This window comes from Arachis hypogaea, chromosome 19, assembly GCF_003086295.3.
Source record: "Arachis hypogaea cultivar Tifrunner chromosome 19, arahy.Tifrunner.gnm2.J5K5, whole genome shotgun sequence".
Taxonomy (NCBI): Eukaryota; Viridiplantae; Streptophyta; class Magnoliopsida; order Fabales; family Fabaceae; genus Arachis; species Arachis hypogaea.
The window spans coordinates 147,991,371-148,017,468 of record NC_092054.1 but is presented as its reverse complement, the minus strand read 5'-3'; the positions used below and the strand labels follow the sequence as shown (position 1 = coordinate 148,017,468).

Here is a 26,098-nt window from a genome sequence, read left to right as displayed (position 1 = left end):
ACCTCATGACACTTTACACGTTTTATATTGTATTTTCTATGGCATGAGTCTCTAAACCCCATTGTTGGGGGTGAGGAGCTCTGTTGTTCTTCATGAATTAATGCAATTACTACTATTTTCCATTCTATCACGCTTGCTTCTATTCTAAGATATTCATTCGCACTTCAACCTGATGAATGTGATGATCCGTGACACTCATCATCATTCTCACCTATGAACGCGTGCCTGACAACCACCTCCGTTCTACCTTAGATTGAATGCATATCTCTTAGCCTCATGATTCAGATCAGAGTCTTCGTGGTATAAGCTAGAATTATTGGCGGCCATTCCTGAGATCCGGAACGTCTAAACCTTGTCTGTGGTATTCTGAGTAGGATCTGGGAAGGGATGAATGTGACGAGCTTCAAACTCGCGAGTATTGGGCGTAGTGACAGACGCAAAAGGATCAATGGATCCTATTCCGACATGATCGAGAATCGACAGATGATTAGCGTGCGGTGACAGCGCATTTGGAACATTTTCACTGAGAGGACGGGAAGTAGCCATTGACAACGGTGATGCCCAACTTAAAGCTTGCCATGGAAGGAGCCTTGCGTGCATGAAGAAGAAGATAGTAGGAAAGCAGAGATTCAGAAGACAAAGCATCTCCAAAGCCTCAACCTGTTCTTCATTACTGCATAACAAGTATTTATTTCATGTTCTTTTACTTTTTACAATTAAATCTGAGAATTATTGATATCCTGACTAAGAGTTACAAGATAACCATAGCTTGCTTCAAGCCGACAATCTCCGTGGGATCGACCCTTACTCACGTAAGGTATTACTTGGACGACCTAGTACACTTGCTGGTTAGTTGTGCAGAGTTGCAAAAGTGTGATTGTAATTTCGTGCACCAATGCCTAAGGGAATCAAGCTGATATATTTGAATGATGAGGCTCGGCTTTGGCAGCAGATCCTAGGTAACTACGTGATGCCGAGCACTCATGAGACAGAGGTGCCCACTGCTATGATCACCCTCATCTGGTTTGTGATGGAGGGTAAGGACCTGTATCTTTCACGTTTCATCAGGTATTTTATGGCCAGGGTCCATGTCAGAGGCACTCTCCCTTTCCCTTATCTAATCACCCAGCTAGGCCGCTGAGCTGACGTGCCTTGGGAGCTTGCTGATGAGAAGCCAACTGCTGTAGACTGCAAGAAGATCATACCTCACAGTAGGAAGTTCCAAGCCTTGGGTTATAGGCCGCCTTTTCTTACTGCTTCTGCTGAGGCAGCCACATCTTCAGCTGCCCCTTCTGCATCCACTGCTGCACCAGCTCCATCCACTGCACCTCCACCTGCTCCTGAGCCCATTTATCATCTCGTGCACCGACTCTTCGCACGCCTGGATCATATGGAGCATCGCAACAAGTGACGCTATGAGCACCTAAAGTTGATTATCTGATCCGGCAGCGACATCCACTCCGAGCCTGACACCGCTTCTGAGCCATCTGATGTGGGGGCGGATGATCATGAGGAAGAGGCACATGCCCAGGCTGAGCAAGGAGGACCTGAGCAGGCTGCACCACACCATGAGGAGCCCCACCAGATCCAGGCTACAGATCTGGAGATTCCTCTACAAACAGAGCCTCCGCTTCAGCAGGCAGCTCCTCCTACACTTATCGAGACTGCAGACCCTCAGCCTACCGCAGAGTCACCGGCAGCCCATCCTTCCGGAGATGACACTTCTTCGCACCCAACTTGAGTGAGCATCGAGGATGATGCTATTATTTAAGTGTGGGGAGGTCGCCATCTCCGGCGTACTTTATTTTGGTGAACCACTTTTCAGACTCTCTTTTTATCCTATTTTGTTTATTTTCTATATTACTATTTTTACCTTATCTTATTTATCTTCCAGTACTTGCACATTTTTTCTGTATTTTTACGGTATTTTCGCATTTTGCACTTTGGTTTATATATTTATCTTAGATATTTAGTTTAGTCTAGTTGCAATTTTAGCTTATTAAGTTGTGATATAGAATATATGGATTAATTAGTTTGGTTTACCCTTTTTTTGGCATACGATAACTTGGATTAATTGGAAATAAAAAGAGTAAACTAGAAACTTTAGTATAACGGAATCACAACAATCCACATACTGTATATATATATAGCAATAAATGATTGGTTAATTTACACAACATTTTTCAAGGAAGAACACTAAGATTTTAAGAGCCACCCTAAGATTCACATTGAGCATAATGGGAACTCTTGATTTCTACTTGCATGGCATACATAACTGATATATGATTTTTGAGCCAAAGAACACACAACCTGTGAGTTTTTGAGCTTATTTGTATGGTTACATTATTTAACCATAATTATTTCATTCTTGTGTGTTCGCCTTTCTTTTTTATTCTGGTGACTTTACTTTGTTTTAATCTATATGTCTAATATAGAATGTAGATACATACCAATATATGATTGAGACCATTATTTAAATTGCTCATTTATCCCAAATTAGCCTACCTTTTACATCATCCTTGTTAGCCCCCTTGAGCCTTTTAATCCCCTTTTGTTTTATAACCACATTACTAGCCTTAAGCAGAAAAACAAAATAAAAATCCCAAGTTGAATCCCTAGTTAGTTTAAGATAGAAATTGTGATACACACTAAGTGTGGGAAAACGTGGGAACATGGGTTGGTAGGAAAGAACTAAATTAGTAAAATAGTCAGAAATTTGGGAGCATACTCATGTGAAACCAATTTGAATTAAAATACCATGTGCATTGATATATGTTATTCTTTTAAAAAAATCCTTTTTATAATATAAATAGATAAATAAGGGGATAAAATTACCCCAACAATAAGTTTAGTGAAGAAATCAATGCACATGAGGTAAGAATCAAAATAAAATTGGTACATGAGTATGTATTAAGAAAGTAAAAAATTGGGAACCCCAAGAAAGTTATAAATTATATAGAATATGTATATGTTAGGTGAGATCTTAGACTAATTAAAGGTTCAACTTATAGCTCACTTAGCCTTATATATATACTCTTACCTCTACCTTGGCCCCATTACAACCTTGAAAAAGACCTCATGATGTTTATATGTATACATTGTATAATTGTTGATTGGTTAGATGAAGAACAAAGTTTTAGAAAGCAAGAATAGAAAAGAATAGAGTGATTAACCCCAAACACTGAGTGACTAGAGAGTAAATACAAAATCCAGTAAGGGTTCAACAGCTCATCATCATATATCTCTGCTTAATTGTTTAATTGTCTTACAAGCTTATGAAATATTTTAACCCAACTCAATTGTGACAGTGCTTTAACATGATTTAGGCTTGGCTATGCATATATGATTCCTTGAAAATATGAATCAAATTAACCACATGTAAGCTCTATATATATAGGTGGATAATAATTAATATTGCATGATTCATGTAGGTAGATTGCATTTAGAATAAATTGCATTGCATAAGATTCCATCATTCTAACTTGACCCTTTCTCTTGGATTTAGCATGAGGACATGCTATTGTATAAGTGTGGGGAGGTTGATAAAACCATATTTTATGATGTATTTTGTGCTCAATTTAAATGATTTATTCAATCCTTCACCCACTTATTCATGTAAATTGCATGGTTTTACTATTCCTTCCTTATTTTATGATATATGTGAAAAACATGTTTCCTATGCTTTAAAAATATTAATTTTAATTATCCTTTATTACCATTCGATGTCGTGATTTATGTGTTAAGTATTTTCAGATCTCATAGGGAAGGAATGGCTTAAAGAACAAAAAGAAAACATACAAAAATGGAAGGAAAGCACAAAAATGGAATTTTGAAGAAAAGGCAGCGACGCGAATGCATGGACGACGCGAACGCGTGCCTGGCGCGAAATGGCATCGACGCAAATGCGTGGAAGACGCGGACGCGTGCCTTGAGCAGAACGCAAATGACAGTACGCGTGACTGACGCGTACGCGTGACAAGGAAAACTCTCAGATGATGTGAACGCGTGACCCACGCGAACGTGTGACAGACGCCACGTACAAGAATCTGCAGAAAACACCCCCAGTGATTTCTGGACCCTTTTTCGGTCCAAATCCAAGTCAGAAACATAGAATATAAGCCAGAGAATGGAGGAATCAAAGAACGAAACAACTTAGAGACGATATACAACTCTCATAATTTTAGGATTAGATGTAGTTTTAGAGAGAGAGGTTCTCTCCTCTCTCTTAGGTTTTAGGATTAGGATTCCTTTTATTTTTATCACTTCAATACGAGGTTCAAGATTTTCCTTAATTAATGTTCCTCTTCTATTTTTGTTTATTCCAATGCTTTTACTTGTTAATATTCCAATTTAGCTTACGAACCTTTTTTTTATGTCAAGATTTGAATATTCCATTTAATATTAATTGAGGTATTTCAGATTAATGATTATCTTATTCCATTTATGATGCTTTCAATTTAATTTAGATTTATTTTCTCCCTTTGCTTTGGTTAAGTGATTGGTAACACTTGAGTTATCAAACTCAGCTGTTGGTTGAGATTGGATTTGCTAATTGGTTTGAATCGCTCTAAAAGCTAGTTTTCCCAAAGAAGTTAACTAGGACTTGAGAATCAAATTAATTAGTCTACTTGACTTTCCTTTGCTTTAGTAAGGGTTAACTAAGTGGAATTAAAACCCAATTTTCATCACACCTGATAAGGGTAACTAGGATAGAAATTCCAATTCTTATACATTGCCAAGAGAATTTTATTATTATTAATTTATTTTTCTTATCATTTAAATTACCTGTTCCTTATGTCGAAAACCCAAAAATTTTACCTTTTCCATAACCAATAATAAATCATACTGCCCTGCAACTCCTTGAGAGACGACCCGAGGTTTAAATACTTCGGTTATTTATTTTTATTGGGTTTGCTTAAGTGACAAACAAGTTTTTTTTTGTATGAAAGGATTATTGCTTGGTTTAGAAACTATACTTGCAACGAGAATTTATTGTAAATTCTAAACCATCAATCTTCAGTTCATCACAATCCCACGCGAAGGTCCCCTTTTACCAATACGCGATGAAACAAGGGCAGTGGCTGGTGCCGAAATAGGGGCTATCGGGACTGGTATTGTAGAACTAGATGCAGTAGCCCTTGTCAACCTTCGTGAAGTAGTAAACGGCGCAGGGATAAAGTTGAGTGAGACTCAGAATGAAGGGGTGGGGACTTAAGGTTTTTTACTGCTTTACTTTATTATGTTTTACACTTTTGCTTTTAATATCTTGGTTTTTTTTCTTTTATATTTAGTTACTGTTGTTTATATTTATAATTTAATAAAATTTCTTTAAGTTACATAAATTAAATTTTAGTTAACCTTAAAAATCTGATTATTAATAAAATATACATATTAATTTTTTAAAAATATATAAAATAATATTTACAATTTTAAAAAATTAATGAATATTATCAGTATGTAAAAAAATTTATTTTTTGAAACAAAATAAAATTATTTTGAAAAAAATATATACATAATTTTTTTACTCTTAAAGTATTTAACATTTTGAAAAAAAATGTTATAAAATATACTTATATTTTGTGACAAACAATTAACTTGTTACAAACAATATTAAATTTTGTGACAAATTAATTATTTGTTACAAAACAATTAGAGTTTTTGAAAAAAAACATATTTTGTTACAAAATATTTTAAATTTTTGCAACTTCTTTTTTTTGTTACAAAATATTATAATATTTTATAACAAAATACCATCTCGTTACAAAAACTAACATAATTTATAACAAAAGAAATCAGGTTGTTACAAAAGATTATCATGTTTTGTAACAACTTAAAATGTTGCTACAAAACATTATCTTTTGTAACAATCACCAATTATTATTACAAAAAATTATTTTTTTGTAACAAGTTTAAATTTGATACAAAATTTTTGTTACAAATGTTCTATTTTCTTGTAGTGTTGGTTCTTTTAAAATCTTCTTCATCACTTATAATATCCCCTTCCACCAAACCAGCCATTCTTTTAATATCATGTAGATTTGAATCATATGTTACCATTTTCATGAGATTTATTTTTGAATTGTCATTACACCACTCATTCAAAATATCTTCTGAAATTACCAATCTGCCCTTATCTTCTTCACTCTCTCTCGTCACAGTCATGAGCAACTCCGTCACCTGGTCACTGTATTCCGGCATGTCTATTTCCCTTGTTGACTTTACAACCGTTTCTGCATAGTCACTTTTTGCACCGCTATGTCGCTGTTTGCTGCTTTTGCTGCTAGCAGCAATATTTTCCAAGTTACATCCCAAATCATATGTCTCTCCTCCCACCTCTTTTACCAATACATCAAATCCACTGAAGCCTATTATAGTATGTATCCATTCATTGATCACGTCCAACATGCAGGTATCAATTTGCACGCGTCCAACACTGAAGGAGTTGCACGATTCTGTCATATTATCACACACAACTACTTCGTCCCATTGACTTTTTATCATTTTGAAAGTTTCTACTGACCAGACATGCAAAGGAACTTCAAAGCATTCTAACCACACTCTTCTAGTTTCACTCCGCTCCGCTTCCTCCCATCTCCATACGCTATGGAAGAACTGTAGGAGACTATTCATCTTAAAGAAGTAAGTTTCTTCAGCACTCAGCACACAGTCGAACGTTAGTAGAGTTTTATACGCACCCAATTCTTGTACTTGGATGACTTGAGGCAGGTTTTTCGCAATCTTTTAAAGAATTAAAATCGATGGCTTTTGTCGTCCCTCCCATTAGGCTTCTCGGCAACCAATCCAAATTTTCTTTTGCCACTGTTACCTCCATCTTTTTTGTCCACCTGTTCCTATGTGGATCCTGTTCTTTGTTCTCCTTTCTGGCCTCTTTTGTATTCAGTCGTGCGTCAACATGAGCCTTTTTGCGTTGTGGCTGTCGAACAGTATTGTTTTGATTATCTTCTCGTCTCAGCGCCCTCTTCGTGTCACACACATCCGACTTCCTCCTGTACTTCGCTTCCTTCACAAATACATTTTTTCCTCTCAACCTCATTCGATTCATATCCCTTATCGCCTTCAAAGCCCCTCCCTTCGTAGTGTATTGTATGAACGCAAAAATATATACATTATCCCTTTTTTGTTTACGTGATAAATATATGTCATTTATGCATTCCGTCCAATTGAACAACTGAAACAGTTCTCTCTTTGAGATATCTTCATGAAGAATATCCACAAAAATAGAAAAAGACTCATGTTCTATCCATTGATATTCTTCTTAATTCCAAATTCTTGTATCTTTGTCAAAATAATATCTACTATAAAAGAGGTAGAAATTAGATTGTTTATATTAGGATTTATCCATCATGTGCTCTAAAGATATAAGTTAAGATTACAAATTAAAAAATTTTTTATTGAAAATACAAAAATTTAAGTTTTTAATGTATTTGTTTTATATTAAATAAAAAAATTTAATACTTTTTACTAATGATACTTTTCATGTACCTTTTAAGACATATTAACTAAACCCTTTATATTATTACCTAATTAGAGATTGTTATACCTAGAGAACCTTGCTCTTATTATTTAAAAAGTCATGTACTCCATATGAAATAATTTAAGAATATAGCTTCTGAAAACACTAAACAAGGTAAATAAAACAAAGAAGGAAGAAAACAAAGGTAAAGAAGGTTTTGGTGTTAAGAAAGAGCAATAGAAGAGAGAGAGAGAGAGAGAGAGAGAGAGAGAGAGAGAGAGAGAGAGAGAGAGAGAGAGAGAGAGAGAGAGAGAGAGAGAGAGAGAGAGAAGAGAAACACAAACACCTTCTGAGGTTTGGTGTGAGCTCCTTGCACTGTTGGATCTTCTTCTTCTTCACTTCTCGCTCAACATTCATCTTCTCACATCTCTGGTAATAATCCCTTCACCTTTTCGGGTTTTTTGTTTTTGTTTTTACAAAGTAGCCATTTTTATTTCATTATCGATTGCCCAGATCGTTCAATGCTTCCACATGAGCTATTCACTTTGTATGTGCCCAAATTATTCAATGTTTAGCTTCTCGGTTTCACGAAGAACATGTTTCATTTGGTACACTTTCTAGGAAGAAATTATTTATAGGGCAAAAAAAGGTTATATATTTTCCTTTCAAAAAAAGAAAGAGAAAACACTCGCTTGAATTTTTAATTTTTTCATGCAATCGCACTGGATATGGTGGTGCATTCAGTGACATTGGATAGACTCAGATGGATTTTTATTTATTTGTTTTCTCTTTTCCTTTCTTTTGTAGTGATTGTATTTTGTTTGTCAGTTGAAAATCCCTTTTGGAAAGGTCAAGTAGGAGGAAGAGATTTAGTTAGCCAGGTGCAATTGTTATATGAATCCGGCATTTGATGTTGTGGCCTTTTGAATGATTTTGGAGCCATGTTTCAGTGGCTATTCAGAGGCCATGATTTTCATGAATCTGTTATTTTGTTTTCCCTTTCACTGAGGAGAAATTGTGTGCATGCACGCGCGCACATGTGTGTGTGTGTCATCTTTGTAATGAGAATATAAATGCAGTTATTGCAAATTAGGCACTAATTAGAATTTTAAAAGCAATCATGAGTCATGACCGGTTTACTTATCTTCACAACAGTTAGGTAAAATATTGAACTGAAGTACTAAATTTCTTGTGTGTATTATGTATATAGTTCTAAGAATTGTTTCCTGAGATGTAGGAAACATGCAGAGTCCAGATGCAAATCGGCTTCCCGAGGTTGATTCCTTGCCGGATGGGTTTGTGGAGAGCACTACAGATCCTGTTGCTCCTCCAACACCATCTTCTGAACAAGAGAAACCCCCGAATAACTACACGGAGGATGGTTCCTCAGACCTCACTCGAACTCGTGAATTATCAAATGAGTTGGGAGAAAAAGAGTTTCAAAACAATCATGGTAAGAAAAATCAGGGAGAAACTATAAACTTCTCACGTTCAATTGTCTAAAGCACATACTTTTGATGCTTCAGACTACTCAGTGGAAGTTCAAAATGATAGCTGTATGCGACAGGAAGAAGGCACTCAGATTACACCTCCTGTGGCCAAGTCTGGTTCTGATGCTATGCAATCTGGATGCTGTACAGTGAAGGATAAGCAACATGGTGAATCTCAAAGTTTAGATAAATGTAATTATCCTAAGCCTTAATGCTCCCTTTTGTAGATGTTGTAACCAGTAAATGCATGGTAATTGTTATTATTATATATCTTGGGAATTGCATGAATAACATTTTTCTTGAATAAAGACTTGATCAGTTACATCAGGTTAGCCAATTTTGATCATGTTGGTGAAACTATGTCATGTATTTATTTCCTAGTGATACGTGTATGATGCTTCTGGAAACTATATCAACATAGCACCTAAGACTAAGACCTAATAATTTTGCACACTTTGGTGCTTCTCTCCACCTACATTCTCTTTCTCTTTTATTTTTACTACAAATTCAACATAAATTGTTTTACATTGAGGTCAAATCAGTTCTAGATAACTTCATGGGAAGTTGATAAAAACATTTGGATCACCTAGACTAATATCCATGATTACTTTGCTGGCAAAAACCAAATTGAGTATGCAAACGTTTAAGACTTTTTCGGTTTTACAGATGAATGAGATCTCAATATCTCATCAACAAATATTTCTTATATTTCTCTTGTGCTGCTGGACAATGCACCACACTAACTAGCTTCCGGAAACTCGATTCAATCGATGGATTCATGCTTGCTTGAACTTAGAAGATAATTTTTCATGTGCGCTTTTTATACAACAGAAAAATAATAGAGATAAATGTAAAGAATTGCTCATGTCTGCAAAATATTTATTTGCTAGTTGTTACAATATCCCCTCATTGCATTTATGTGTTCTAGTGCTTTCCTATAGTATCCGACATGGTTTTGTTTCTTTTTTATCCTTTCCTTTGCAGCAACTGTTGAACCTTCGGAGACAAAAGCAGCAAAGGATACATCTTCACCAGATATGGTTGACTCTTCAAAAAACAGAAAACCAGTTAGTAAATTTATCCTGTTAATTCTCATCTATTCACACATGGATTAGTACATATAAATATATCAGCCGTTCTATACATTCTGATGCTCTTGCTCAATAAGTTTAAAAGGATTGTTTTTGCAGTATTCATATTTGAGTTAAAGAGATTTGATTGGGTGAATACTTTTTGCTATATATTTCCTCATTTTCGTCAGTATTAGCAGATGTGTCATGTTCCCTTATTTTTGTTTAATACTACATATGAACATATGAGAATGAGACAACCTTTGGAGGGGACTGAACAGTTAAACTTAATTTCTTAGGAAACTGGTGAAAAGCGTAAGAGTGCAAAGCGTACACTTAAATCAGAAAAGGAGCTTTTGGAGTTTTCACTGAAGTATCAACAAGTGTTGGCAGAAAGAGATGCTGGTATGTTGCAATGAGTAATCTGACTTTGCTTATTAATTTGAAATATACTCTACAAAGCCTTTGCAAAGCTTCAAATTATTGGAATTTTTACTTCATATCAGTATTAGACTAGAGAATTTTAAGGGATTTTTGCTGCATTGATCAATTACCTCAGTAATTTGAGTGCGTACAGTGGTAATTTGTAATGGATTATGTCATTTTATTGTGCTGTTTTGGTCTTCCTTCTGTATGTATGATTTCTCTTTTATTGAACCCTACTTAGCAGGAAAAAGCTTAGTTGTTGTTATGTTATTTCTCTTACAAATATTAAATTGAGGTACCTATTCTATGATAAATTTACCTTCCATTTTTGTGCCTTTAGTGGGCCTAGTATTTCCGGCACTTGCAATGGCTTCTTTATTTCTTTATGTTCAAAAGAACAAGATCTTTCCATTTTCTAGTACCATGGCCAAAATGAACTACCGCTTCCATCATCTCTTCCAACGTTATGTTCCAGTATCTTTTAAGACAAAAGAAAGTAAGGAGGAGGACGAAAGAACAAAAAAAGAACAGTAACGTTCCTCCTTATCCATACCTACCTACCGACTATGGGACCCAACTATCATTGTTCACACATCACATGTGGATTGGTGGATTTCTCATAGTTGGTGCTGCTGCGCACGCAGCTATGTTTAATAGAAAGATATCTATATAATATCTTATTTATATATTTCTTTTTATATTTCTATATTTATTTTTATACTTATTTTTATTCAAAAAGAATAATATATATTAATAAAATAAAAAACGAAATCCAATTTTATTAATAATTAGATATATGTGTAAGACATATTTTCTTAATTCTAATCGACTGGGCGTATTGTGTTGATTCTTTTAAGTAATATATCTGGAAATACCCGTCGATTCCTTATACTCTTATGGAATCTCAAATAAAGGGAAGCATCTCATTTGATAAAATGTTGATGTTAATTTTTTCTTTCCACTGACTGTTGCCTTCTTTATGTAGCTCTTGCTGTTCGAGATAAGCTTGAGTCACTTTGTAGGGAGTTACAACGTCAAAATAAAATGTTGATGGTATATTTCTGTTGCGCTGCTACATCTTAAGATTGTTTAGTTGCCAAATTAAAGCTCTCTTATCTTTGCATTTAGAGTGGCTACTTTTCTTGGGCCAATCTTATGGTCTGTATCAAAACTATTTTCAGGAAGAATGCAAACGTGTATCGACCGAGGGGCAAAACTTGAGGCTGGACCTTTCAGCCAAGTTTCAAGATGCAATCAAGGTTTGATCATTCTCTCTTGTTTAGCGTGTATGATACTGAAATATAGTGCACATTTGGTATATTAGGAAGATGTAAAGGATACTTAAAGGCTTGAGTTTAACTTAGCAATAAAAATGTATAACACATTAATTCAATTTAATCTTTGAGCTGTGCATAGAGGTCTGAGAGGATCAGATGAGTTGCCTTTCTCTGTGATCGGGAATCTTATATCTCCCTTGTCATTGAAATACAATTGCTGCTCGAGCAGTGTAATCTTCGTCAAACATAAAGCGGTGTGATCCCTAAACAAGTTAACTCCTAACCTTTATCTTATACGAACTTCCCTCAAAACAATAAACCTCAATCAGATCTAACTAACTACAGTCTAATATACTCTATAAAGAGGAAACACTGGCTACCATGAACAAAAAGTATCACCTAAAAGGGCCATGATTTTAACAAAGAAGAAATATTTTTTCCTAGCTGCCCCATGATTGTATCATCAATTAGCTTTTTCAGTTGTTATAAAGAAACCACAAAGTTACAGTTGGTGTAATGGTCACAGATATTTGCACAGCAATAATGATTGAGATTGAGATAATATGTTTCAATGTAATAATACCATAAATGAAACTTTTTTTCCTTTTAAAATTTCTTTTTCTCATTTGTAACGATTAGTATTTTGGTGATTTCTCTCACCAATTTCTGTTGCAGGATGTGAGCAATAAGCTTGAAGAGCGAAAGGATGAGTGTCTTACTCAGCTTAAGGAAAATGACATGTAAGACCTCGACAGCTGATATATTTATGTTCAAACATGTGCATATTTTATTTTTGGAAAATACTTAATCACAATAATAACCAGAATTTTGTTATCAAAACTTTTAACCTGTGCATAGATTTGCTCTTTTAGCTGATCCAACCATTGTCACTGAATTTATATAATTTCTGGAAAAAAAATTATTGCACACAACATGAGTCTTGAACCTGTCTCAATCCGCTCACCGTAGTGCTTTGTTCTTTATTTATCATTTATTTATTTATTGTACGGTACATTTATTCTTTAAAAAAACAGTAACTGAATGCCTACAATATTGTTTTATTTAACTGTGGAATTGTATTTAGTTGAGCAGAAAATAATTTGCCATGATTCCAATACAGGTTAAGAAACAAGCTAAAGCAGCTTGCTGATCAATATGAACTATCTGAACAGCAGTACGCCCAGAAGGTAATGTTTGTATCATCCTACGATTAGTCATGTTTACTCATTTTTTGGAATCGATAACCTGTAGTGATTATTTTATGTCTGAATCAACAGTTGAAGCAAAAGACATTGGAACTTCAGCTCGCTGATTTAAGAGTTAAGCAACACGAGGAAAAATTGGTTCAGGAACAGTCTCAGATTAAAGTATATGCAGAACAAGTGTCTCAGCTATTAGCAACAGAAAAGAATTTACGCATGCAGCTGACGACTGATGGGGAAAAATTCCAACAATTCCAGGTTTCATTTGATTCTCTTTGTATTAAAATCTATTTTACGCCAATGAGTTCATTGTTATCTTATGTTATGTTGATATTGACGTGATGTTTGGATACAGAGACTTGTTGTACATATCATTGCTAGATGCTTATATTTTATGACTACAAGTTTTGATGCATTGAGTTTCAGGAAGCCTTGTCAAAAAGCAATGAAGTTTTCGAAACATTTAAAAACGAAATTGAGAAGGTATACTTCACTTCTCTTTGGGTTCTTCCTGGAGTAATGCTGGTTTTACTATGTTGAGTGCATATATAAAGTCTTTGATCTTTTCCTCTATTGTGGTTGTAACTACCAGATGGCGAAATCAATCAAGGAACTCAAGAAGGAAAATCAATTCTTGAAGAGTAAATCTGAAAAGTCTGATATTACGCTTATAGAGTTAGTTGATGAGGTATAGCTTGCAGTTCCATTTTTTCATTGCGCGTATTGCTTGTTTTCCACGAGTGTTTTCATTGTCAAAATGTGTGAAATTTCACTTGTTAACATCTGATCTGAGCAGCGCGAGCGGTTGAAGAAACAACTGGAGAAAACAACGAAACAGAAGGAGAAGCTTGAGTCGTTATGCCGGTCGCTTCAGGCAGAAAGGAAGCAAAGTTCCTCTGAGAACAAAAGCAGCAACAATTCAGTTTCATCATGAAGAAAATAGTTGGTTCTAAGCACATTCCTAGAGACTTGTGGAAGGAAATGTATCATTCTAATACTCTTTTTTTTGTATCTAATCTAGCATGGCTTGTTTTGTCAGGGAACTTTCATGCAATCATGTAATTTCATAATTCTGATTCTTTTGCTATAATACTATCTTATTATATTTTTCTTAAAGATGCAAAGCAGGGTTTTTAGAACATCCTTTGCATATTAGTTAACTATAAAATATCAAAGCGTGACACTATATGAGATTCTTAAATTACATCCAGTCTTAGATGAAAGTTGAACTCGGATGCAGCATTTAAGAGACATCCTAATGTGCCATCTGAACTAAGCCTCAAGCTACAACAAGGGAAATACTAAATATTGCATATTCCAAACAATTGATCTTGGTTAAACATAAGATAAGTTGGGCTGTCTTTGTGTGATTTCAAGATCACAGGTTCAAAACGTAGAAGCAGCTAGCAATATGCAATTAACAGGTTAGCCTGTCCAAATTACATCTTTTGAGTGCGGTCTTTTCTTGGACCTTCCGTTAATGCGGAAGCTTGTGCACCAGGCTACCCTTTGATTTGTTTCCAAATTGGAAGAAGAAGAAAAAGAAGCGTCTTTCATCAAAATGAATCTTCAGGGTTGGGGTTTTGATCTGAGTTGTACATTGAGAAAAGAAGAATTTGCTATGCTTGAAGGTACCCTTCCAGTTAAGTTGTTATTTGAAGGATCAAGATCAGCAAAGGGTGCCACATTGTAACTCATTATGTGAAATGTTTTGAAAAAGTGATAGATTAGATTTAGATGACATGTCCCAAAACTAAAAATGATACAATTTTAGAAGTCTAAGTACATTACCTCATTTTTTATTTTAGCTATACTATCAAACTTAACGATGTGGTTTTCACTTTTCACAGCAGGATCTAACCGACAAGTTCATAAAGATCAGGCACTAAAATCATACTAATTTTTTGAAGATAAGAAGAAACCTTAAATACTAAAAGTTGCTGGTAACTCCAAGCAACATGATTGCAAATTTGCCAATGTATCTCAAACAATGAAAACTAACCGATTTTTTTCCCCAAAGAACATAAGAGTATGTCGCCATAGGTTAAATTATTGGGAGATTCTATGGTGCTTACTAAGAAAATCAACATAATATGTTATCCTTATGTGTCAATTATTGATTGGAGGCTATATCTTTAAATAAAAAAGAGAAAAAAAATATTAAATTAAAGTAATATAATAAAAATTTTATTATAATAGTTTATTATAATAAAAATTTTGAGAAATTTTTTAAATAAATAAATTAAATATTTTATTTTTCAAAATATATTATTATAAGAATATTTATTAATTAATGTAATATTATTTATTTCATTTATATTAAAAATAAGATGTATATACATATATTTTATTTACACTATAAATAAAATAAATAAAATAATATAAACAAAATATTAAAAAAGTCTATTAATGTCTAAAATAATAATAATAAGTATAAAATTAATTAAAATAATAAATATTTAATATTTTTTATTATAAAATTGTTAAAACATAAACTTAGATGAGTTCTGTAAATCGATTTTACTTTTTAAAATAATCTAAAATAAACTATAAATATTGTCTTTTTAATTATCCAATAGTCTATCATAAAAATTAAATAGATATATAAATATTTCATTTACACTTTAAATAAAATTGACTAAAAAAAATTTAATATGTATCTCGTTTACATCTTAAGTACGACAAAAAAAAAAATATGGCTCTACGAGAAATTAATACTTAACTCTAAACTATTGATCTTGTATAATCTTTTTAGCGTTGTTATCTATACAAATATAATATGAGTCCTCGTTTTACTTTTTTATCGTAAAAAATAATTGAACTTAAATAATTTGATTAATCATTATAAATTTTAATATAAAATATTTAAGCATTGATATTTTAATTCACAAAATATATAAATTAATTTTATATTCATTAAAATTAAATTTGATAAAATTATTAAAATGATATAATAAATAATTTTATTGAATAATTTTTAATTTTATTAATTAATACAATTTTAATAAATAATATTTTATTCCTTTTTTATTCATGATGGTGCTATGGATGCAGCAATCCTAACCTGACTAAAATTCTTATCGTGACATTTAATTTAATTTTCTTTTAGGATGTAAATGAGATACGTATTTAATTTTTATGATAGACTATTAGATAACTAAAAAGACAGTATTTATAGTTTATTTTGGATTATTTTAAAAAATAAAATCGATTTATATAACTCATCTAAGTTTATGTTTTAACAATTTTATAATAAAAAATATCAAATATTTATTATTTTAATTAATTTTATACTTATTATTATTATTTCAAACATTAATAGAATTTTTTAATATTTTGTTTATATTATTTTATTTATAATATAAACAAAATATATGTATAAACATCTTGTTTTTAATATAAATAGAATAAATAATATTACATTAATTAATAAATATTCTTATAATAATATATTTTGATAAATAAAATATTTAATTTATTTATTTAAAAAAATTTTCAAAATTTGTATTATTATAATAAACTATTATAATAAATTTTTTATTATATTACTTTAATTTATTCTTTTTTTTTTTCATTTAAAAAAAAATAGCCTCCAATCAACAATTAACACATAATAAAGACAGCATGTTATGTTGATTAACCTTATAATTTTATTAAATTTGTAATTAAGTCTTTACATTTTAAAAGTTTTAAATTAGATTTCTGCACTAACTTTAATTATTCCAAAAGCATTTAATTTAACTATATATGTTAAGAAATATTTGCGAATAGTGTAAGATGGATGAAAATATTTTTAGAACATAATTATTGAAAAAGATCTAATACAAATTTAAAATAATATAAAGACTCAATTAAAAACTTCTAAAATGTAAGAATTTCATTACAAATTTGAATGAATTATAAGGACTAAACAAATAATTTAATCGTTAGTATATTTCTCAATAAGAATATAGGACTAGTTATGCTCCATCGTAATGAATTTTTTCACGTGGCAGTGGATCAAGAGCAATCAGCCAAAAATACCAAGGGGAAGTTAAAACTTAAAACCAGTCATCAAGAGCATTTTTTGTATTGAAATTAGGTTTATTTTGATGTTAAAACTATGGGAGTATATTTTGAAAGACGTGTTTTCCATTTGGTGTGCCTTTAAAAAGCTGGCTGTGACTTGCTTAACTTTCTTTCTTTCATATGTTTAAATAGGATGACCATGTTCTGATTAAGTTTAATGATAATTACTAAGTTGATTAGTTATGGTATTACATCAAGGATGTGTTTTAGAAGTTTACTAGTATTTTTATCCGTAATTTTAATATAAATTTTTTAAAATTATGTTGATTTTATCTTAAGTTCCTGATATTATAAATTATGCCACAAAAAATTTATAGAATTAAATTATTTTTACAAAAAAGTTGTAAGTGACAATTTTCGTTGACTAAGAAGATCTCTGTAGATTAAAAAAATTAAATAATATGATTTTTAGTTATTATTTTAATGTAAAAGAGTTTAATTTTTTTACTAATAATTAATTTTAATATTCGTTTCTAAACTTGAAAGAATTTAACGTGTATATTTTTATATTTGATTAGGTGTTAAGTATGTTGTACAAATAAAAATAATTAATTTTTATGCTTGATATTTAAAATAATATTTTTTTCTCTCTATGTATATAAAAATATAATTAGATATTAGCACAAAAAAAATCATATTGATAGTTATAAAATTAACTCAAATTATTTTTTTTAAAACAATTGAATCTTGATTCTAACTTTTAATCACAACATTAGTATTCTCTCTAAATTATATGTAATAATAGGATAAAACACATGCATAAACCAAACACATAATAATATTACATGAAAGTTCTAAATCAAATAATGTTACATGTATGTCTTCATTCATAATTCTATATAAATCAAATTCATATTGAATTTGAATGAGCTATTATAGTACTAAATCGAATCAATATGATTCAAATTACATAGTACACTACTAAATAAATGAAGTTAATTCGATTTACAATTTCCTCTATGTAAATTGAATTAGTAAATTCGATTTACATTTTCATTCACTTTGAAATAGTACTTAAATAGAACAATTCATATAAATAGATGCTTATTAATTTAATTTACTCTTGAATTTTGCTTTTTTTTTTATATTTTAATATTTTTGAGCTTTTATTATTATAAAATTTTTGGTATCTTTTGTACTCTTTATCTTAGATTTTTTATATTTTTGTATTATTAGTATTCATATTTTTAGTAAAAATATTATATATATATATATATATATATATAATTAAATATTAAATTAATTGTTATACAATTGTGTATGAATATTATTTAACTTAATTTTTTTATTTTGAATACTTATATAAGAGGAGCAGATTTCGACGCCTTTACAATCTTGAACATCACTAGAAGGCCGCGCGAAAAACCCATGAGCAACAACAAACAATGACGAAGCTGAGTCTGGAACTCTTCTTTCAAAGAGATGCCAACATTGTGACTCGTTGGGATTAGCTACTTGCTTATAGGTTTCCTGAGTACATAGCTCCACTTCTTTTTGCCTTGACGTTTCATATTTTTCTGATATGTTAGGCTATTTATACAAAACAAGTTTTAAAAAATAAAAAAGACCATTTAACGAAAAGTAGGTGTTAGTCAAAGAGTTGCTAGTCGAATTTTTTAAATGCCGATTTGAAGAGAGATTGTTGTCAAAAAGGGTTTTGATTTGATGTAACATGTTTGAAGAATGAAGTTGACAATTGACATGTCAAATTTAATGATGTAATGCATAAGGGCAGTTATTTAGTTTTGTATTAAGACGAAATAGTTATTTTTGAATTCTTCTTCGGCAAATATTCTCATGCACCTCGCATTTCAGCGACTTTCTAAGTCTGAGTCTGTCACGAGTTTATTTTCTGTAGAATTTCTTCCATATCTTTATATTTTTTTTTTCAAATTTTTGTCATTTCTCTTCATGCAATTTATTTTTCTTCGCAAAGTCATTTTTCTTTCTTTAAGTTTTGAATTGTTATTTTATCTTCAAAAGACCCTTAACTTCGTTGAAGGCTTCCATTTACTTTTCTACAATTTCTTTTGTTCTTTATTAAAAATATTTATTTTAGTTGGCATTTTGTTTCTTCTTTTTCTTCAGTTGTTCAAAGTAAAAGTCTTTGGTGCATAAAAGAAAATTGGTACTCGCATAAGAGAAGTAGGTTTCGCTCTCAAATAATAGATATCGAACTAACTAAGATTACAGAAAAATTTCCATAACAAATTCGCACATCCGGTAGGACTCTTTTCTTTGAATTGTGTCAAATATTTTTCTTTTTATCATGGTATTGATTTAGTGTATGCAACTTCAGAGTGGTAAGATCATCAATATGACTGAAGAAACTTCAAACAATAATATTGAGTCATCATCAAATTGTAATTGCAGCACAGACTTCTGCAAGTTCAACATCCCACATAGACGGAAATATTCAGAATTCTGGAAATAGTTTTGGGAGAATGCTGCGGTTAATAATGCAACCGCTCGGAATAGTGGGCATAACTCATGTCCTCGAATTTCTCTAACTCAAATTCAATCGCCGGTAACTGCAGGTTGGCTTCCTTTTGGTCTTCCTCCAAGTTATACCCCACCTATGGGTGGTTATACGCCTCCAATTCGATTTGAAAATAAGCTAGTTGCAGTAAATAATAAACCAAGTTTCTCTCATTCTAATATGAGTCAAGATTACCAAATTGGTTTGACGTCGAATAGCACAGGGTCTTTTGCTACCTTTCGACAGCATATTAACGAAAACCATTATGATTTAGTCAATTTGTTAACTCAACAAATGACTACTATTCTAAATCCTATAGTGGCTGATAATGAAACAAAGTATGAGTGTTTGGTTAGGCAAGTCGAACGAATTGCTCGAATTGTTGATTATGATGAAGGGCGACCTCTTCATCAAAATCTTAGAGTAGATCCAGAAAACTTAGGCAATAATCGAGGAAATTTACATGATTACATTGGTGAGGACAAAAAAAATGCACTTACTTGGTTTTCGAATCTGAGGCCTAACTCAATTTTGACTTGGGCACAATTAGAGAATACTTTTTATACTCAATTTTATAGAGGAGAGTTAAACATAATAGTAACAGATTTGGTTGCAATAAAGCGTGGCACTGGTAAATCAATCGATGATTTTATGATTTGATTCAAAAACGCATGTAATTGATACTATGTATCACTTCCCGAGAGTGAAGTAGTTAAAATAGCAACCATGAGAGAAAATTATTGAATGTTCATATTCCTGATTTTGGCTCATCTAGCTGAAAGAGTCAAACAAGTTGAATTATTTAAGAAAGAAAAAGAGGAATTTAAAAATGAGAGTAAATTTAAGAATTATAAATCTCTTGCTCGAAAGGAAAAAGTTGCTTAGATAGAAATGGAATCGTGGAGTGAAGATTCGGAAAACAAATATCTTGAAGTCGATTTGGCTGAATTAAAGAAGGGTCACCTTATGTTTGTGCTTTGCTGAAAAAAGTTGCAAATATTTATAAATTTAGCGAAACTAAGTTAAGGGTGGTAAGAAATATAGTTTCGATATTTCAAAGTCGGAACAAATATTTGATGTGTTGTTTAAAGATAAACAATTGATTTTTTTCTGAGGAAAAAATTTTGCCCTCATTAAAGATTTAAAAGGAAAACTTTTTGTAAGTTCCATCATGCAACTAGCCATTCGACTAATAATTGTGTTCGGTTCAGAGATCTTATTCAAGAAGCAATTATAGAAGGAAGATTGAAGTTTGACGATGAAAAAAGGACATGAAGGTTGATGTTGAACCTTTTGATATAGCTGCAAATTTTACTGATCCTCATTTCTTGGGGATGACTATGGCTGGTTTCACTTTATTTGAGTTCGATTCAACTGGAAAATTTTGAGACTAATGTCTGACAAGTGTACCCTAGTGCATAGTTGTCAGAACCGAACCGGTGATCGAACCGGTCAGGTCATTGGGTCACTGGGTCACTGGTTCAACCGTTGGATTACTGGTTGAACCGGTTGACTTGGTCCTATGTAAATAAAAAATAAAAAATAGTTAAAAGTTTAAAATTAAAATTTAAAATACATATTTTTACTAACATTTTAAAATATCAAGTTATTTTAAAACAATATGGAACATGAACAATAAATATTTTATTATTTTTACTCTATCATAAATATTTTTATTTTGTTTTTATATTAAAATAACTATTATTTTTAAATTTTAATAATTTATTAATTAGTTTATATCTTTTATACTATTATATACTACAAGTATTTATTAAAAAATAATATTAATAGATATTATATAATTATAAAAAAATAAGTGAGTATCATTATTGTTAAATAAAAATCTAATTAATTTAAGAATGAGTGAGTTTATAATTAAAATTAAAATAAATTAAATAAAAGTAAACTATTTGATAGAAGATATCTATATGTATTATAATTTGCATAAATTATAATAGAAAACATAGTGGTCTGGTGGTTGTGGAGCCTTTTGGTTTCCTTGAGGGCAGGGGTTCAAACCCTACTTCAAGCATTTTGGAAATATTTTCTTCCAAGCGGTTCGGTCAGACCACCTCACCAGTTTTGATCGGTTCACACCGAATTTGACCGGTTCAATTCCTTGTGCGGTTCAAATACTGGACCGGACCAATATAGGATCCGGTTCACCGGTCGGCCGGTCCGGTCCGGTTTTTACAACTATGCCCTAGTGTTGGTGATGGGATGTTGGATTTCTTAATGCACTAGAAATTAAAGGATAGAGACGTGTCATTTTGTCCAAGGTACAATGTTGTGTTTGATACAGAAGTTGCAGCAATCTTCGAGAAGGAAAGGATGAAGAAAGAGCTAACTCATAAGGAGGAGCAAGCTCGTCAGAGGCACCCTCCTCAACGCCCAGAAGGTCAGAGTTCTTGAAATCCTCAAGAAAATTGTTCTCCTTCATTCTGTCGTTCCCAAGCTATTAGAGTTAGATGGATAAAAAATTGTCAAGAATTTCGGAGTGTAAATTTCAAGAATATCAACACTAACAAGCTCAGAGGGGTCGTCGAGGGCATGGTTGTGGTCGATATCTGTATCCCCGAGGAAGGAGAGGGGGTAATCGAGGTGGAAGGCATTTTTGTCGAGTTGTGTCAGATAAGCCTTTGACTTATATGGACAAGGGGGAAAAACTTTCTGCTTTAACGAGGGTTGTGTTCCCAACTAATAGTGAGACTATTCCTAAAGGCAAAAAGCCTTCAAGTTCTATGGAAAAAGAAAAAGTAGTCGAAATAGTTCCTGCTAAGCCTAACGAGAATGCTGTTTTAAACCCTGATCTCGATGAATAATATTTTGAGGAAGGGGATGACGAGATGGTCAGTACAGTCTCCATTATTCCTTCAGAATTTTTGGGTGATTATGAAGAAAATCTCAGTGGGGATTATGATGTTGAGTTTGGAGATGAGGATGCGTTTGCATTCATCTGTGAATATGAAGAAGTAGGATGTTTTAATAAGCCTACCAATAAATAAAGAGCACATCTTCGACCACTGCATATTAAGGCCACGATAAGAGGTATTTCTGTCGACAAAGTGTTGATCGATGGTGGTGCAACGATCAGTTTGCTTCTGGAAAGAATGTTAGTCAAGGCCAGGAAGCATTTTGATTATCTTGTTCCCACCATTATCTTAATTACTGATTATCATGGTATCTCAACACCAGCAAAAGGATTGGTTACTCTACAAGTTCAAGTTGATTCTTCGATACGAACAATTGTGTTCATAGTGGTATCATCGAGGGCTAGCTATAATGCACTGTTAGGTCAAGATTGGATTCACGATGTCGGAGTTATACCTTTGATTGTGCACTAACAACTTCTCCTTTGGACTTGTGAGGGAAAAACTGAAGTGGTAGTGGCTTATTATAGTCTTTATGTTGAGCAGATACACATCCACTTCAAAGTTTACAATGACAAGCTAAAGCCTCTTGATGTTGATAGGAATCTTAATTATTACAACTGTGAAGGTTGTTTCCTAACTTCTAAGGGGCTCAACATAAAGCTTAGGACCCGAAGTTGGAATATACTCCTACAGTTTGGGAGTAATTATGATGTCTGAGAAATAGTTCAATTAGCAACATTTTGAAATGTCTAAAGAAAAGGACATGTCAAACTATTTATTGTCTTTAAAAAATTGTTTGAATAATTTAACTTTTGCTTCATGTTTTTCTTCTTCTAGCAATGATTCTCCTGATAAAGTTAAATCTATTAGGATTTCAATTCTGCGACATGTAATTCAATTTTTAGGGTAATTTTGATTACTAAGATCGAACCTGATAGAAATTTACTTCTATAGCATGTACTTTCCCTTTTAAGTATAATGTCGTAGGCACTACTTTGATTGATAAGTCTAAGATCATCAGTCAGCCAAATGTTGATATATCTCAAAATCTTTGTATTGTAAATGACTCGATAGCTGATTTGATTGATGATCCTAATAAGCTTTGTATTTCCTCTTGTAACTCAGTTAATTTTTTTTTCGATTGTATCTATGATCTTGAACCTTTGTGTTTTGAAAAAACTTTAATTAATCATGATCATAAAGGGGATTTGAATCCAAAGATTCACTTGAAGAAATTAACTTAGGAGTTGATGGTGTCATAAGGCCTACTTACATAAGTAAACATATTTATTTGGAATTTCGAATGGAATTAATTAAGCTTTTGAAATGAATACAAAGATTGCTTTATTGGGTTTATATGAGATGTCTGGTCTTGATCGATCTTTAGCCGAACATAGATTGCCATTAAAGTTGTTCTCTCGACCAGTAAAACAAGCTCCTAGGGGTTTTGCACTTGAAATAAATCTCAAAATTAAAAATGAGGTTGAACGATTGATCAAAGCTAAATTCATTAGGACTGCTCGTTATGTTGATTGGGTGTCGAATATTGTTCATCTAATGAAAAAAAATGGGAAGTTGCGAGTGTGTATTGATTTTCAATATTTGAACAATGAAACTCCTAAACATAAATATTTTATGCCTATAGTAGATATGTTAATTGATTTTGCAGCCGGTAATGAAATCCTAAGTTTCATGGATGGTTATTCTGATTATAACCAAATATTCATTATCGAGGAAGATGTGTCGAAAATAGCCTTTCGATGCCCAGGTGCATTGGATACCTATGAGTGGGTAATAATGCCTTTTGGTTTAAAGAATGCAGGGACAACATATCAATACGCAATGAGCGCAATTTTCCACGAATACATTGAAAATTTTATGGAGGTTTTATATCCTTGATGTGCTGGTCAAGTCAAATTCATTCGATCAACATCTTGAATATTTGCGCAAAGCCTTCGATACGATGCGTCGAAATGGTTTAAAAATGAATCTCTTAAAATGTGCATTCGGTGTGTCTGCAGGTAATTTTCTTGGGTTTTGTGGTTCAGAGAAAAAAGATTGCCATAGACCAAAAAATAAGGCTAAAGCTATTCTGGAATTACCACCGCCAAAAACGAAAAAAGCAATTCAATCTTTTTTTGGAAAAAGTAAATTTTTTACTACGATTTATTTCGAATTTGTCTGGTCAAACTTGAAATATGTGTGGACTAAGGATCATCAGGAGGCATTTGATTCAATTAAGGCCTATCTCTTGAATGCACCTATCAAGGTTGCTCTTCGCCCTTTAGAACCATTAAAATTAAATTGTATATCACAGCTTTGACGAATACGATTGAGTATATGTTAGCACAAGATGATGAAGCAGGAAATGAAAAGTCTATTTACTACTTAAGCAGAGTCTTGTCTGACATTGAGATGAGGTATTCCCCTATCGAAAAACTTTGTCTATCTCTATATTATGCTTGTACTAAACTCAAGTGTTACATGTAGCCAAAACTGTCAAGGTTATTGCACAAACTGATTTTATTAAATATATGTTATTCTACCCTATTCTGCTTGGTCGAATTGAAAAATGGGTGCTTACCTTGACAGAATATGATTTACAATATCTTCTTGCTAGAGCAGTTTAAGGTTAGGTTATTGTAGATTTCTTGGTCGATAGACCAAATAATCTAAATGATCAGGGGAAACCTTGTTGAGGTTAAACCTTGAAAGTTGTATTTCGATGGTTCGAAGCACAAAGACAGTGCTGGTGTGGGTATTTTAATTATATCTTCAAATGAGATTCTATTGAAATTCTTGTTTGAATTAAAATATCCATGTTTGACTAATATGGCTGAGTATGAGGCTTTGATATTAAGATTAGAAATTTTAACTAGCAAAGGGGCACAGGACATTGAGATTTTAGGAGATTCTCAATTGGTTTTAAAACAATTGTCGAAAGAATTTAAATATATAAGTGAAGTATTGCAAAAGTATTTGTCTATAGTATGAGAATTGTTGGTATTATTTCGAAAGGTATCACTAACACAAATTCCAAGGGTTCAAAATGAAAAAGCAAATGAATTAGCTTAGATTGCTTTAAAATATTAAATTTCTCCTGGGACTTTGGAGAAGCTGGCAAAGGTGCAACAAATTCTTGTGCCTGTCAAAGAACGAGAGATTTTGGTAATGATGAGTGTGATGATGATGATTGGAGAAAATCAATTTCTAGTTATTTAGAGAATCTTAATATTCAAGTTGATAAAAAAACAAAAAACAAAATTAAGGGCGATGAGTTTTGTGATTTTAGGGGATGAAGTATATAAGAAAGGTGTTAAAGGAAGCCTTATGAGATGTTTAGGAAATTCTGAACCTACAGTTGCTCTTGGAGAAATTCATGAGGGTACTTGAGGAACACATCAAATAAGTGAAAGAATGAAATGGGTATTACGGCGTGATCGAGTGTTCTGGCCGATTATGATTAAAGATTGTACTAACTATGCAAAATCATGTCAAGAATGTCAAAAATATGGAATAATACAATAGGCACTTGCTTCTTAATTGCATTCAATTATTAAACCCTGGTCGTTTAGAGGTTGGGTTTAGATTTGATTGGTATAATTCATCCTCTATCGTCGAAAAATCATAAATTCATTCCAGTGGAAATTGATTATTTTACTAAGTGGGTAGAAGCTATACTTATAGTAAAAGTTAATCAAAATGAAATTATAATTTTATCGAAAAAATATAATCTATT

The 26,098-nt window shown here is 32.2% G+C and overlaps 1 protein-coding gene across 1 annotated transcript; it reads left to right on the top strand.

Annotated features, from left to right (window-relative positions):
* The first annotated feature begins 7,617 nt into the window (after positions 1-7,617).
* Positions 7,618-14,055, top strand: LOC112776984 (uncharacterized). Its single transcript, XM_025821261.3, has 13 exons — positions 7,618-7,906; positions 8,712-8,927; positions 9,001-9,156; positions 9,949-10,031; positions 10,334-10,439; positions 11,446-11,513; positions 11,642-11,719; positions 12,413-12,477; positions 12,858-12,924; positions 13,015-13,197; positions 13,366-13,422; positions 13,532-13,627; positions 13,736-14,055. The coding sequence occupies exons 2-13, from the start codon at positions 8,717-8,719 to the stop codon at positions 13,871-13,873; spliced, it is 1,308 nt and encodes a 435-aa protein (XP_025677046.1). The 5' UTR covers positions 7,618-7,906; positions 8,712-8,716; the 3' UTR covers positions 13,874-14,055.
* The last annotated feature ends 12,043 nt before the right edge of the window (positions 14,056-26,098 follow it).